This window comes from Ovis aries, chromosome 1 (assembly GCF_016772045.2).
Source record: "Ovis aries strain OAR_USU_Benz2616 breed Rambouillet chromosome 1, ARS-UI_Ramb_v3.0, whole genome shotgun sequence".
NCBI lineage: Eukaryota > Metazoa > Chordata > Mammalia > Artiodactyla > Bovidae > Ovis > Ovis aries.
In genome coordinates, this window is record NC_056054.1 from 174,388,567 (window position 1) to 174,401,237 (window position 12,671).

The 12,671-nt window shown below is 34.8% G+C and overlaps 1 protein-coding gene across 50 annotated transcripts in view; it reads left to right on the forward strand.

Moving 5' to 3' along the window:
• The window catches only part of DZIP3 (DAZ interacting zinc finger protein 3), a 119,465-nt gene that overhangs the window by 26,351 nt on the left and 80,443 nt on the right, over positions 1-12,671 (forward strand). For all 50 annotated transcript variants that reach the window (XM_012189864.5, XM_012189804.4, XM_060417359.1 and 47 more), the window contains 4 exons: positions 3,863-3,979; positions 6,475-6,555; positions 7,784-7,908; positions 10,700-10,814. In XM_012189864.5, the coding sequence (XP_012045254.2) occupies positions 3,863-3,979; positions 6,475-6,555; positions 7,784-7,908; positions 10,700-10,814 (438 nt within the window). The remainder of the gene's footprint in view (positions 1-3,862; positions 3,980-6,474; positions 6,556-7,783; positions 7,909-10,699; positions 10,815-12,671) is intronic.

A 12,671-nucleotide genomic window follows, 5' to 3' on the forward strand; every position in this document is an offset into this window, starting at 1 on the left:
TCGCACAGAATTGGACACGACCAAAGTGACTTAGCAGCAGCAGCAGCCTTTATTATATAAACAATAGCCAATTAGAAGGTAAGAAGGAAAGAAAAGTACTTCTGATAGCAAGAAAAAAGATAAAATACCCAGGAAAAAACTTAAGAAGTACACAAGAAATAAATTGGTGTTTCTCAAAGTTTTTTCTAAGCCACTTACATGAACCTGTTCTGACCCGCATACTAGTCTCAAAGATTGAAAATCTCTGGGGGTAGCTCTGGGAATCTACATTGTAGCAGGTACCCCGAAACACCTATTTTTTCACATTTAAGTTTAGAAATAAATACTATATTAAAACAATAAGTAAAAATGTCTAAGACTCTATTAAAAAGTAAGATATGAAGACCTGAATGGGAAGCAATAGATATAGGAAGACACAGTGTGATAGAGATGCCAATTTTCCTGAAATTAAAATTTACAAATATCACAAAATTCCAAGAAAAATAACAAGAGGGTTTTCTATTTACTAAAAGCTAATTCTGAAGTTCAAATCAGAAATTAAAGGAAGAATAGCCAAGAAAATTATTAAAGCATTGTAGAAACAAAGGGCTGGGAGTTTGCCAGTTTTAACTTACTATGAAGCTCTAATAACTAAAAGATTGTGTTACTTGCTCTTGATTCTACAGACAAGTCTGGAAAATACAAGAGAAATTCCAGAAGTAGACCCAAATATATTCAGGAATTTTTTGTATAAGATAACAAGAATTGATAATACTAAAGGGGAAATGAACCAATCAGCAGTCCCAGAGGGAGATTTTAACACAGCTGTCTTAATAAGTGATAGAACATGAACACAAAGCTAGTAGAACTGTAGCAAACTTAGTCTAATTTATTTGGTGTAATTCATTTATATATATGTAACATTGAACCCAACAGTGACAAGAAATATATTCTTTTTAAATACACATAGAATATTTATAAAAATTGACCATGTGCTAGTTCATAAAGCAAGTCTCTTCAAATTTCAAAGAATCAAAACATGCAGAGCATGTTCTCTAACATTTGTACAATTGATTTAGAAATTAGTTACAGATATACAGACTAGAAAATCATTGTTCTTAAATTAAGATATATACCTCTAATCTAGTTAATCTAGGGGTCAAGGAAGCCAGCATATTGGACATTAGATACATTTTGGAACTAAAATATATGAAAAACGTGTATCATAATTTTGTGTTATTAGATAAAAGCTGTGCTGCAAGGATTATTTGTAGCTCGAAATGCATATAGTAGAAAAAGAAGTAAGGTTGAATACCAGTCATCTAAACAAAGTTCAAGAGTTTGAAGAAAGAACAGCAAATTAAAAGCAGAGTTTAAAAAAAGAATAAAGATAGACAAATCTAATGAAATAGAATAAAACAAAAGCCTGGTAAGAATGTTAGAAAAAAGGCAAAAATAACCAAACTCATAAATAAATGAACATGAAAGCTTCAATACAAATTCCATAATCATCTATTTTGTCTGAAGGGGATTAAGAGATACAGACTTACAGCTGTAAGATAAATAAGTCAAGGGGATATAATATATACCTAAGGAATATAGTCGAGAATTTTATAACTGGTACAATGGTGAGTGGTATAATGATGAATGGTAACTGGTGTTATTGCAGTCATCATTTTATGAGGATGTCATAAGATAAATGTCAAATCACTATGTTGTGCACCTGAAATATGTTTATTATAAGTCAGTACAGAATTCTGCTACTTACAATGGCTGCCTGGGTTGGTTTCAGGCAGCCTTCTTTTGAGAAGAACTAGAAAAACAAGGCAGAATCTTTCTTAGTAATGATTATTTGTGCTTTTCTTACAGATCACTTAATTCAGCTAGGGATTGAGATGATTTGAAGTTTAACTTCTGTTCTATGAAGTATCTGTTTGTGGCTTACCCTTTGTAGCAGATACTACAGGCAGATGCCCTGCCCATACTCCTTGGCCCCTTGAATCATTTCAGTATACTCTGGACAGTTTCTAATTTTCAATATCTACATCTCTATGTTTCAGGCTTTTTTTTTTTTTTTCCTGAAACTGCATGCATAGTCACTCAGTCATGTTCAGCTCTTTGCAACCCCATGGACTGTAGCCCAGCAGTCTTATCTGTCTATGGGATTTCCCAGGAAGAATACTGTGAGCAGGTTGCCATTTCTTAGGATCTACCCACCCAGGGATTGAACCCACGTGTCCTGAGTCTGCTTCACTGGCAAAAATATTCTTTACCACTGTGCCACCTGGAACTGCAGAAAGCTATAATTCTCACAGAATTTTAGAGATCTCAAGGAATTAGGTCTCTCCCTGACCTCAGAAAGCACACTATCAATAAGCCTTGGGAATTACTATATAAAAAATCCCAGTTCTCTCTCTCCTTAAGTTGAATAACACTGAGGTTGAATTTTTCAATGGTTTCTGTTGTATTAACCCTAGTCAGCCACTGTGGTAACTAGCTTAATAACACAACTGTTAATTTAAAGCCTGCTGTCTCTTCCCTGATTCCCTTCTTCACTCCACTACCATTTTTCTCTGCACCTCTCAAATAAAGTACTTGCATATCTTTGTGTTAGGGTCTGTTTCCAATTGGAACCAAAACAGACACTTTTACTCTAAGGGTAAATTTCTTCAGGATTCTAACCAAAAGAATAAGGTGTTTACCAGGGACCCTGTTCTTGGTAGGTCATACACTCCCGATTTCCCTCCCAGCTCTGCAACTTTGCTGAAAGCTTTGCCTAGCATTTCAACCTCTCAGCCACAACTGAATACAGCAGTTGCATTAAGAAAAAAAAGTGGCTGCAAAATCAGTCTCTTGTCTCTTGGCCTTCCTCCTCTCTTGCACATTGGCCCCATAGATTTTCGTGCCTTGGTAGTCCATTGCTTTCAAAATTTAAAAAAAAAAAATTGTACTTTATCCAGCTCTTTAAAGTTCTGATTGAGAGTATTGCTGCGAAACTACATAAACTGTTTGGCAAAGGTAGAGCTTCAGTGTTATATTTTATATACCTTTTCAGATTCAAGAGATATTCTTGAGTACATGGTTGGATAGATGAGTCTGAAATTCAGATGATAGTTCTGAGCTCAAAATATAAATTTGAAAATTGTCAATGTGTAGACACTATTTAAAAAGATGATGCTGTATTACTTTATCTAGGGATGTGTTTTGATAGAGCAAATTGAATGTTATGGAGACTGAAGTAAAGTATCTCGTTAGCCTAGGAGAACAGGAGAATATTGGAAACTGGAAACTGAGTTAAAGTATAGATTAAATTTCCCCCATAGATAGTAGTAAATCATTAAACAAAGAATGTAATTTAAGCCAAGCACTTTAGGGTACAAAGCATTGGGGAATGGACACAAAGATAAGACATAGGTCTTCCTTTATTTCATCCATGTAAGTAACAAACTATGGTACATAATTTATATATTAACTTGGTTTCAATTAGATGACAGCATAAGATGATTTGCCCTGGTGTTGGTATTTTTAAAGCAACCTTCCTGCATACTAGAGTTTTAGGGCTGGAAAGAAGTTTTTAGCTATGTTAGAGAATAGAAGGTATCAGAAGGAAGTGGGATTATGACTTTCCCCTGAAGTAGGAGTGGACATTACCGATTCTTTTGCAAAGTTGGTATTTAGTATTTTTAGGAAGTAGTTATAAAGATTTGTCAAATCCTTAAAAACAAACAAATATAAGAACAGTTTTATCTAGGTTGTGTGGATTTTTTAAGGCCTCTTTATTCTTTAGATTTTCTATGATGAGTGTATATTATTTGTTTAATAAAAATAAATGTTGGTATTTGTTGTAACTTAAGGAAATTTTTGACCAAATTATTTTTCACAGAGAGAAGTTGTAGCCAATAGCCGGAATGGGGAGGAAATTGTTCCTGCTTTGACCTTACGTTTCTTAATAACGCGACTGGAAGCAGCACTTAGGAACATTCAAGCTACTAATTATACTGTAAGTATTTTCTTTTGGAAGTTTGAAATAGTGGATTTGACAACATTTTTCAATGAGAGAGCATCCAGTATATGCTTATTTTAAGGTGTAGGCCAATTTGTATTTTCCTTACTTACCTCTAGAAATACATATAAATTGATTTCTTGTATTTGTCTTGTACTTTATCATGACCTCATGTACTTTTTAATGAGCCTATTCTAGTTTCTTTTCCTACCATAAAATTGTTCATCTTAAGTAGAGAACCTTGAGCTAGTGTAAATGGGCTTTCCCAATTAGACATGAGATATGAACTTCAAAAACTGCTTCTTCCTTTCCTCCTGATTAATAGACATCTCTTCTTTTTACTGATATTTCTTTCTTTAATTGAAGTATAGTTATTTTACAGTGTGTTAATTTCTGTTGTACAGCAAAATGATTTGGTTGTATGTACTTTTTTTATATTCTTTTCTGTTATGATTTATCTCAGGATATTGAGTACAGTTCCTTGTACTATACAATAGGAACTTTTGTTTATCCTTTCTACACGTAATTCTACTGATATTTCTGTATTTGTAAAAATTAGAACGTCTTTTATCTGTGTAATCATGTGAGATACAATTGACAAGACATACATTTGAGGTCAAATGATACTTTAGAAATAGAGAAAAATCTGAGGAAATGTAAACATTGCTTCAAAAATAAGAACCAATAGAACAGGACATAAAAGGAAAAGGCAGTTCTTTGAATAATTGGGTCAGTAAAGTAAACTAAGTTTTGCATACATGTAGAAGATGGATTAGAGTTATCTTCAAGCAAGGACTACCCAGACATCAAACAAAGCAGCCTAAGACACCACTCCCATATTATAATAGTGTACACAGAGATGGAAAAATGATCTTTGTTTTAGGACTTTCAGGACATGTTCTAAGAGGTGATATATATACTGCTGCTGCTGCTAAGTTGCTTCAGTCGTGTCCAACTCTGTGCGACCCCATAGACGGCGGCCTACCAGGCTCCCCCGTCCCTGGGATTCTCCAGGCAAGAATACTGGAGTGGGTTGCCATTTCCTCCTCCAGTACATGAAAGTGAAAAGTGAAAGTGAAGTTGCTCAGTTGTGTCCGACTCTTAGTGACCCCATGGACTGCAGCCTACCAGGCTCCTCCGTCCATGGTATTTTCCAGGCAAAGGTACTGGAGTGGGGTACCATTGCCTTCTCTGATACTCTGTCTAAACTGTAACAAAATTCCAGACTCACAGAAGAAACTTCCTGATGTTCAGCATAAGTTGCATCTCTGGCACAGTCTAAGCACAGTGAGCCACACCTGTTGGAGGACAATGGGAACACTCTTGAAATCCAGATTTCCAGACACCAGCCAAGGGTCAGACTTGCAAGCAGGCCTTTCAAAGGATAACATTCTCAGACCAGATATGATAAGGTTTTTTATGTATAGGTGTGTATAGGTGTCTGCCGTTTTGTCACAAGTGTATATGTTTGTAACCACTGCTGCAGTCATGATAAAAGAGCTATATCATCACCATGAAAATCTTTTGCTGCCCTTTATAGTCACATATACCTTTTACCATCCTCACTCTTCCTAATCCCCAATCTATTCTCCATCTCTAATTTGGCCTAGGCTGTTTTTAAATAAGGGCTTTCCAGATGGCACTAGTGGTAAAGAACCTGCCTGCCAAAAGCCGCGGGTTTGAGCTCTGGGTCAGGAAGGTCTTCTTAAGGAGAACATGAAGGAAATATTTGTGTTTCAATTTTTCATTAAATAAGTGATAAACTTTGTTTATAACAAAGTTTTGTTTTATAACGGAGAAGGCAATGGCACCCCACTCCAGTATTATAACAAAACCACCCATGAACAGTAAAAAACTTTGATAAGAGATCCTTGTGCTTTTTAAGCTGTATGGTAGATACTTGGATATTATCTAAAGTGTTTCTAGGGGCTTCCCTGGTGGCTCATATGGTAGAAAACCTGCCTGTAATGCAGGAGGCATGGGTTCAATCCTTGGGTCAGGAAGATCCCCTGTAGAAGGAAATGGCAACTCATTCTAGTATTCTTGCCTGGAGAATCCATGGACAGAGGACCCTGGTGGGCTACAGTCCAGGGGTTGCAAAAAGCTGGACACAACTGAGTGACTAACATAACAACAACAACAACAACAACGACAACAACAGAGTGTTCTTCACCTAAAATACAGTGAGAAAATGGAGAATTAGAATTTTTTGGAAAGTTTTAGTATAATAAATATTGATGGCATTTGCTTTTATTTTTTTTTGCTCAAACTCTAATGTTTTATTTTGATATTATTAACTGTCTTTCTTCTGGGTCTAATTATTAAATACATCCAAAATGAATTCTGTAGTGATTATTAGATGATTGATAATAAAATGATAATTTAGCTCCTTTTAATAGTTATTAAATAGGCCGAGGGTACTTAACTAAGCTTTCTATACTGAGAAGTAGGATAGTCTAAATAATCAACTAAGCTATATTTTATATTTTTAGGCACATCAGATTAATATTGGTTATTACCTGACATTACTGTTTTTGTATGGAGTAGCACTCACTGAAAGAGGAAAGAAAGAGGTATGTAGCACGTGTTATTTGTCCATTACAAATAAATCTTTTCACATACTTTGACTTCATTTTAGTAAGTTTAAATGTTGATTTTTTAAAAAAATTCTCTAAAAACTGCAACCATTCCATGACTTTTCTGTCATGTATTTAGCTTTCTGCCAGAGACTGTTTTGTGAAACTAAAAATATCGATAAGATAAACTTAATGTAAGCTGATAGCCTTGAAATACTTACCATTTGTATAAAATAGAAAATTTTGTTTCGCTTGTTTCATTTATACATTTTAATCCATTTTCTAGTGTAGTATGTAGTTTAATCTCTCTGGGTTTTATCTTACCCTCTTACATAAAATATGAGTTTGACCTCAGTTCTTCATCAAAGAAAGTGAAGTGCAAAAGTAAAAATCTAGGAGTTAACTAGCTGATCTCTAAGGGTCCTTACAAATTTAACATTTTCTTTTGCTTATTTTTAATGATTTCTCAATTTCAGCCTTGATATTTCTTTTTATTTTTTGTATTCTTAAATTTATACTCTCTTCTTGGTTTCATAAAGAAGTCTAACTTGTTAATTAGGTGAAGTAGAATTTAATAAGCACCAAACTGAAAACATTTCCAGTTTAAATAATTTCACATAATGCTAATTATTGTGAAGTGTGTTGTGCTAGAGGATGTTTTAAAATGAGGCCATGCAGCACTTTTTTTCCCTCAGGGAGATTGAGGCTATTGTGCCTATTCTAATAATAGTAACTGAAACATTTATTAGAGCTGATTCAGACTTTTACTTCTATACATATATTGCCTGTAATCAAGATGATCCTTCCCCAAAAGAGACTATATGTGTGGTCAAAAAGTCACCTATTTCCTATTTTAAAAATTAGGAAGATTTGTGCTCCAATTAGGAAAAAAAAATAGGAAGAATTATGTTCCCATAGTCATTAGAAGAGCCCTTATTTTTGCTAGCAATATTTGTCAATTTTAGACATAAAGATTATTATTTTGATGTTTCACTTTGAAACACTGAAAGACCTTAAATTCTTTTGTAACTGTTTTATTAAGCACTGAGTACATTTTTAATGGGGTCATATACAGAGACTCCACAAACAGACATGTGAATAAATGACCAAATGACTGAATCAGTATTCAAGCAGCTCTATCTTTTCTAGTCTGGCAAATGATTGTTCATTGTAAAAGGAAAAAATAGTTTTTACATCAGCCAAACCTAGTTTTATGTTACTACAGGATTATATAGAAGCTGAGAATAAATTTCTAGTGATGAAGATGGTGATCCAAGAAAATGAAATTTGTGAAAACTTTATGTCATTAGTTTATTTTGGTCGTGGTTTGCTTCGATGTGCTCAGAAGAGGTAAGAATTTTAATTAATGGATAGTTCTTGCCTGTTAACTTTTAGCATTATGTAATGGGAATAAAGTTTGCACAATATACCAGGGATCATGACATTTGTGCTCTATTGATTTTTTCTCTGTCACTGATTCTGTAGATCATTTCATTAATGTACTTGAAAATATTAAATATCAAATTTAACAGGCCTTGGCAATAAAAGGTGGTATAGCATAGGCATTAGGAACATAGGCTTTGGAGTCTGATAGGCCAGTTCAAATACATTTTATATCACTTACCTGATATACGACCCTAGGAAATTTAATGTTGCTAAGCCTAATCTTTGGAACTAATAACAGTGCCCACCTATTAAGGTAATTAATTCAGTGCTCAGGACACAAAAATACTATTCTTAATAAATAATAATTATAGTTATTAATATTATTACCACTTGGAATGGCTGTTTAAGTTATAAATGAGCTTATAACACATTGAAAGGGTCCCAGTTCTGAGTCCAGGAGTATTGGGTATTACACAGTTAGGTACAGAGGAATGTACATGGGCTATCTGTTCACTTCCCATGTGTATGCTGTTTAGTCACTAAATCATATCCAACTCTGTTGGAACCCCATGGACTGTAGCCTGCCAGGCTCCTCTGTCCATGGGATTTCCCAGGCAAAAATACTACAGTGGGTTGCTATTTCCTTCTCCAGGGGATCTTCCCAACTGAGGGATTGAACTTGAATCTCCTTGACAGGCAGATTCCAGCCCTCCAATATGTACATTCTTAGCCATTTGTAGAATCAATCATTTTATTTCTAAGCATTTGTTAGAGACTGCTCTAGGTGTTAGGGGTAAAATGGTTTACAAAACAGTTTCTTTCCTCATGTTTAACTGACAGTATAGTGAAGGTTTATAGACCTTAATAAAATAATCAGTTATTTAAATAATTATGAAATATGATAAAGAGCTATGAAGAAAAATATAATAAAGAATCAAAGTCCTTATTGGAACTTCAGTGTGTTTCTTGGGAATCAGAAGTCTCCTTGAAGAATTAATGTTTGGCTGAGGTCTGAAAGATGAATTAGGAAAAATTTACTTATGCAAATCCTTATGAAGGATTACTGCTGGACCCAACTGTTGAATCCCTGAAAGCATCACTTAATATGGTAGTTCCTTGATTCTTTGAAAGGCTGGTCTTCCATCCTCTGGCATGCTTGGTTTTTATTATCCAGAAGATGTCCTGCTTCCTGTTTATTAGCATGATGTTCTCAATGTAGTTTGCCACTGTGATATTTCACAGAAAGTCAGGATAATCAAAATCCCTTTAATACTGTGGAGAGAATTAACATAGCTCTGAGTCAAAGAATCTGGACTGCTGTCCTTCCTTCAGATATGTGAACTACTGTTTGTTTTCTTTATTGATGGGCATCGAGAATCCATTTTCCAAATCATTGACACTAGAAAACCCAGTCATCTGGCAGCAGCATTTCCTTTTGTCCCTGGCCTATAGAGAACAGCCACCGCTGAGCTGCTCAAAATGTCCTTCTTACTCTGTATTTCTTACTGCATTAATAAAATGAAATGTCCTCTGGACCTTTCTAGGGTACCGTGTCTGGTAGTGGCTTCAATGGTGTTATGTCCATTCTACCATCTTTTCCTCCCTGAGCTTTCTTGAATACTCTGCCAAGAAATTTTCAACGTTTCGTCTCGCTTACTATTATAGAGGCCATTGGTTGTGTCCCGGCTTCAAGTAGCCTCAGCAACATGTTAGGATTGGCTTCTCATGTCCTTACATTCAGGAAATGCTGAATTATGGGAGAGTTGCCCCATATCAGTATACATTTCCCTATCCAGCTATATATTTGACCATTGGTTTAGCTTTCTTAAGATCCACTCCCAGACACGTTCCTGCCACTGCATAGTAGTGAAAGTAGTGAAGTCTGCAATGCTTATGGTGAACAAGCCTTTTCTTCCTCTTTTTTCACTTGGGCTTTGCTTGTACCTGATCCTAGATTTTTCAGTATTTAGGCAATGAGCAGAGATCGGGGAGGATTTTGAGAAGGAAGAAGAGCATCATCTTTTGGGACATGTACCTCAGATGATGTACAGATATTTGCATGGTCTTCTCGTTCCATATCAGAGTCCTGATAGTATAATAGTCTTGTGGAGGCTGTGCTTTTGGTTTTTGCTGTTGTTCTATCCTTGTGATTAAATACTGGGTCTTATTTTCAGCATGGTCTGCCTTTATGTTTAGAGTTGGTCAGATTTCTTTAAATGTTACCATAGAGGCCTTTTAACTTTCACAGAGTACCCTTAATTGATAGTAGTAGCCAGTTTCTTCCATTTTGTGGTTAAATCTGGGCCTAATTTTCAGCACAGATTATCTTTATGGCTGTCAGAGCTGAGGGTCTCTTTAAATGCTGCCCTCAGAGGCCTCTGTCTTTCATTGTGTCCCGAGTCAATCATTGGCTGACCTGTGCTGGTCATTCTCTTTCTTCAAGGCTTCCAAGACAGTAAACAAAAGCCAGCCAACTCTACAACCCCTTTAATTACCATGGCCCCCATACTGTTCAGGCTTGAGTTATTACATAATCTATTACCTCCCCTTCTACCTGTATTTCATCCCAATCTATTATAGGTGAGAGTCCTAGTATTCGTATTTTTGTAGCATGCTAGACATTATCCAACTTACACACACACACACACACACACACACACACACACACACACACACACAAATGGGTTGCCTGTTGTCTAATTGGTAAGCTAGTTACAGAGTCTTGTTCAAATTAACTTTTTAAAATGCTTTGCAGATATAATGGAGGACTGCTAGAGTTTCATAAAAGCTTACAAGAAATAGGAGACACAGATGATCATTGGTTTGATATAGATCCTACAGAAGATGAAGATTTACCTACAACTTTTAAAGTAAGAAATTATTTAATCTATGGCTAATCAGAATTATCTTTGATAAAGTACAGTTTATGCTATGTCATTCTATAGCAAACATATTCTTTTATTGGACATTAGCTTTCTGTATGAGAAAACTTTGATTCCATTATCTGGTACAGAATGTGAGTATGATTCAACAAGTAGAGAGAAGTGAAGTGGATGTGTTAGCATTTCCAGATAACAAGAAGATTAAAAGTTGCACTAGTTCAATACTTCACATGGTTAGAGATAAATATAAGTTAACTTATTTTTTCTAATTATATTTGTCATTGTTTTGTTGTTGATTTAAATTTTAAAACTATTAAATGGTCACTTCAGAAAACTTGAAAAATGTGAAAATGCCACAGATAAAAGTAAAATTCATCCATATATTCCTTCAAATGGCAAAACTATTGTTAGAATTTTCATTTATGTATTTCCATACACACATGTATAAACTTTTTATTTTTAGTAAATTGGTGTGATGTTATATACATTGATTTATAGTATAAAAATATATATTATTGTGAATTTGTCAGCAAGTAGATTATTGTATATTGAAAGTATAATTTTTCATAGTCTATCATAAACGGTGCTTTAATTTGGTTAACCAATTCCCTGGTATTGAACATTTAGTTTATCCTAAACATTCTAGTTTTTTAGTGTTACAGAACGTGATCTTTTTTTATTTCTCACATCATTGCCTTAGTGTAAATTTCTAGAGGTGGAATTGTGAAGTGTTTACACACTTGTGTAAGTTATTCATGTATATTTCCACATTTCCTCCCAGAAAGTTTGTCCAGATTTATATTCTCAAGACAGAGTGTAAGAATTGCTCTTTGCCCTCACGTGCTTAGCCGCTCAGTTGTGTCCGACTCTTTGTGACCCCATGGACTGTAGCTTCCCAGGCTTCTCTGTCCATGGGGATTCTCCAGGCAAAAGTACTGGAGTGGTTGCTGTTCCCTCCTCCAGGGGCTCTTCCCAACCCAGGGATCGAACCCAGGTCTCCCACATTGCGGGTGGATTCTTTACCATCTGAGACACCAGGGAAGCCCATACTCTCTGGATATTCTTTACCTTTTGGGTAATTTTTACCCATCTAATAAGCCATATTGGTCACTTTTTAGGTGTTTAATGTGAAAATAGCTACATTAGGCTTCCCTTGGTTAACATTTGAGTGAGGTATCTTATTCCAAGCTTTTACTTTAAACCTTTCTGGATCCTTACATTTTAGCTGACTTTAAAGCCAAATACATTCCTCAGATTAAAGAAGGATGTTTCATAAAAATAAGAAATTCAATTTTTCTAGGAATCTTTAACAACTCAAAGTTTCTATATACCTAATAATATAGCCTCAAAATACTTGTGACAAAAACTGGTAGAACTAAAAGGAGAACTAGAAGACTTACCAGTCACAGTGGAATATTTTAATATACCTCTCTCAGTAGTCAATAGAATAAGTAAGATAATGTTTGGTGTTTGGGGAGATGATCATATGTCTTTTAACTTTGACTTAATATATTAAGTAGTAATTTTATGCATTTAAAAAAAATATTGAATTTCTGTGTTTACCTGAAGCGGCCCCTACTTGGTCTTGCTTGTTTTTCTCCTATTCCTTCTCCTTTTAAAATATTTTTCTTTCTTATCCAAATTTTATTTTTGTTTTATGCAAGCTAGTACATGTATACAGTTTTTTAAGTATATTAAAAGATTTTAACAGTCTGTGGTTCATCATTTCTAATTGTAGTTTCTGAATATAGATAACTTATTTCAACCCTCTAGGCATTTTCCTTTGATATTAGCCTGTACTTTTAAAAAGCTGTACCACTATTTAAAAAAAAATTCTCCATCTTA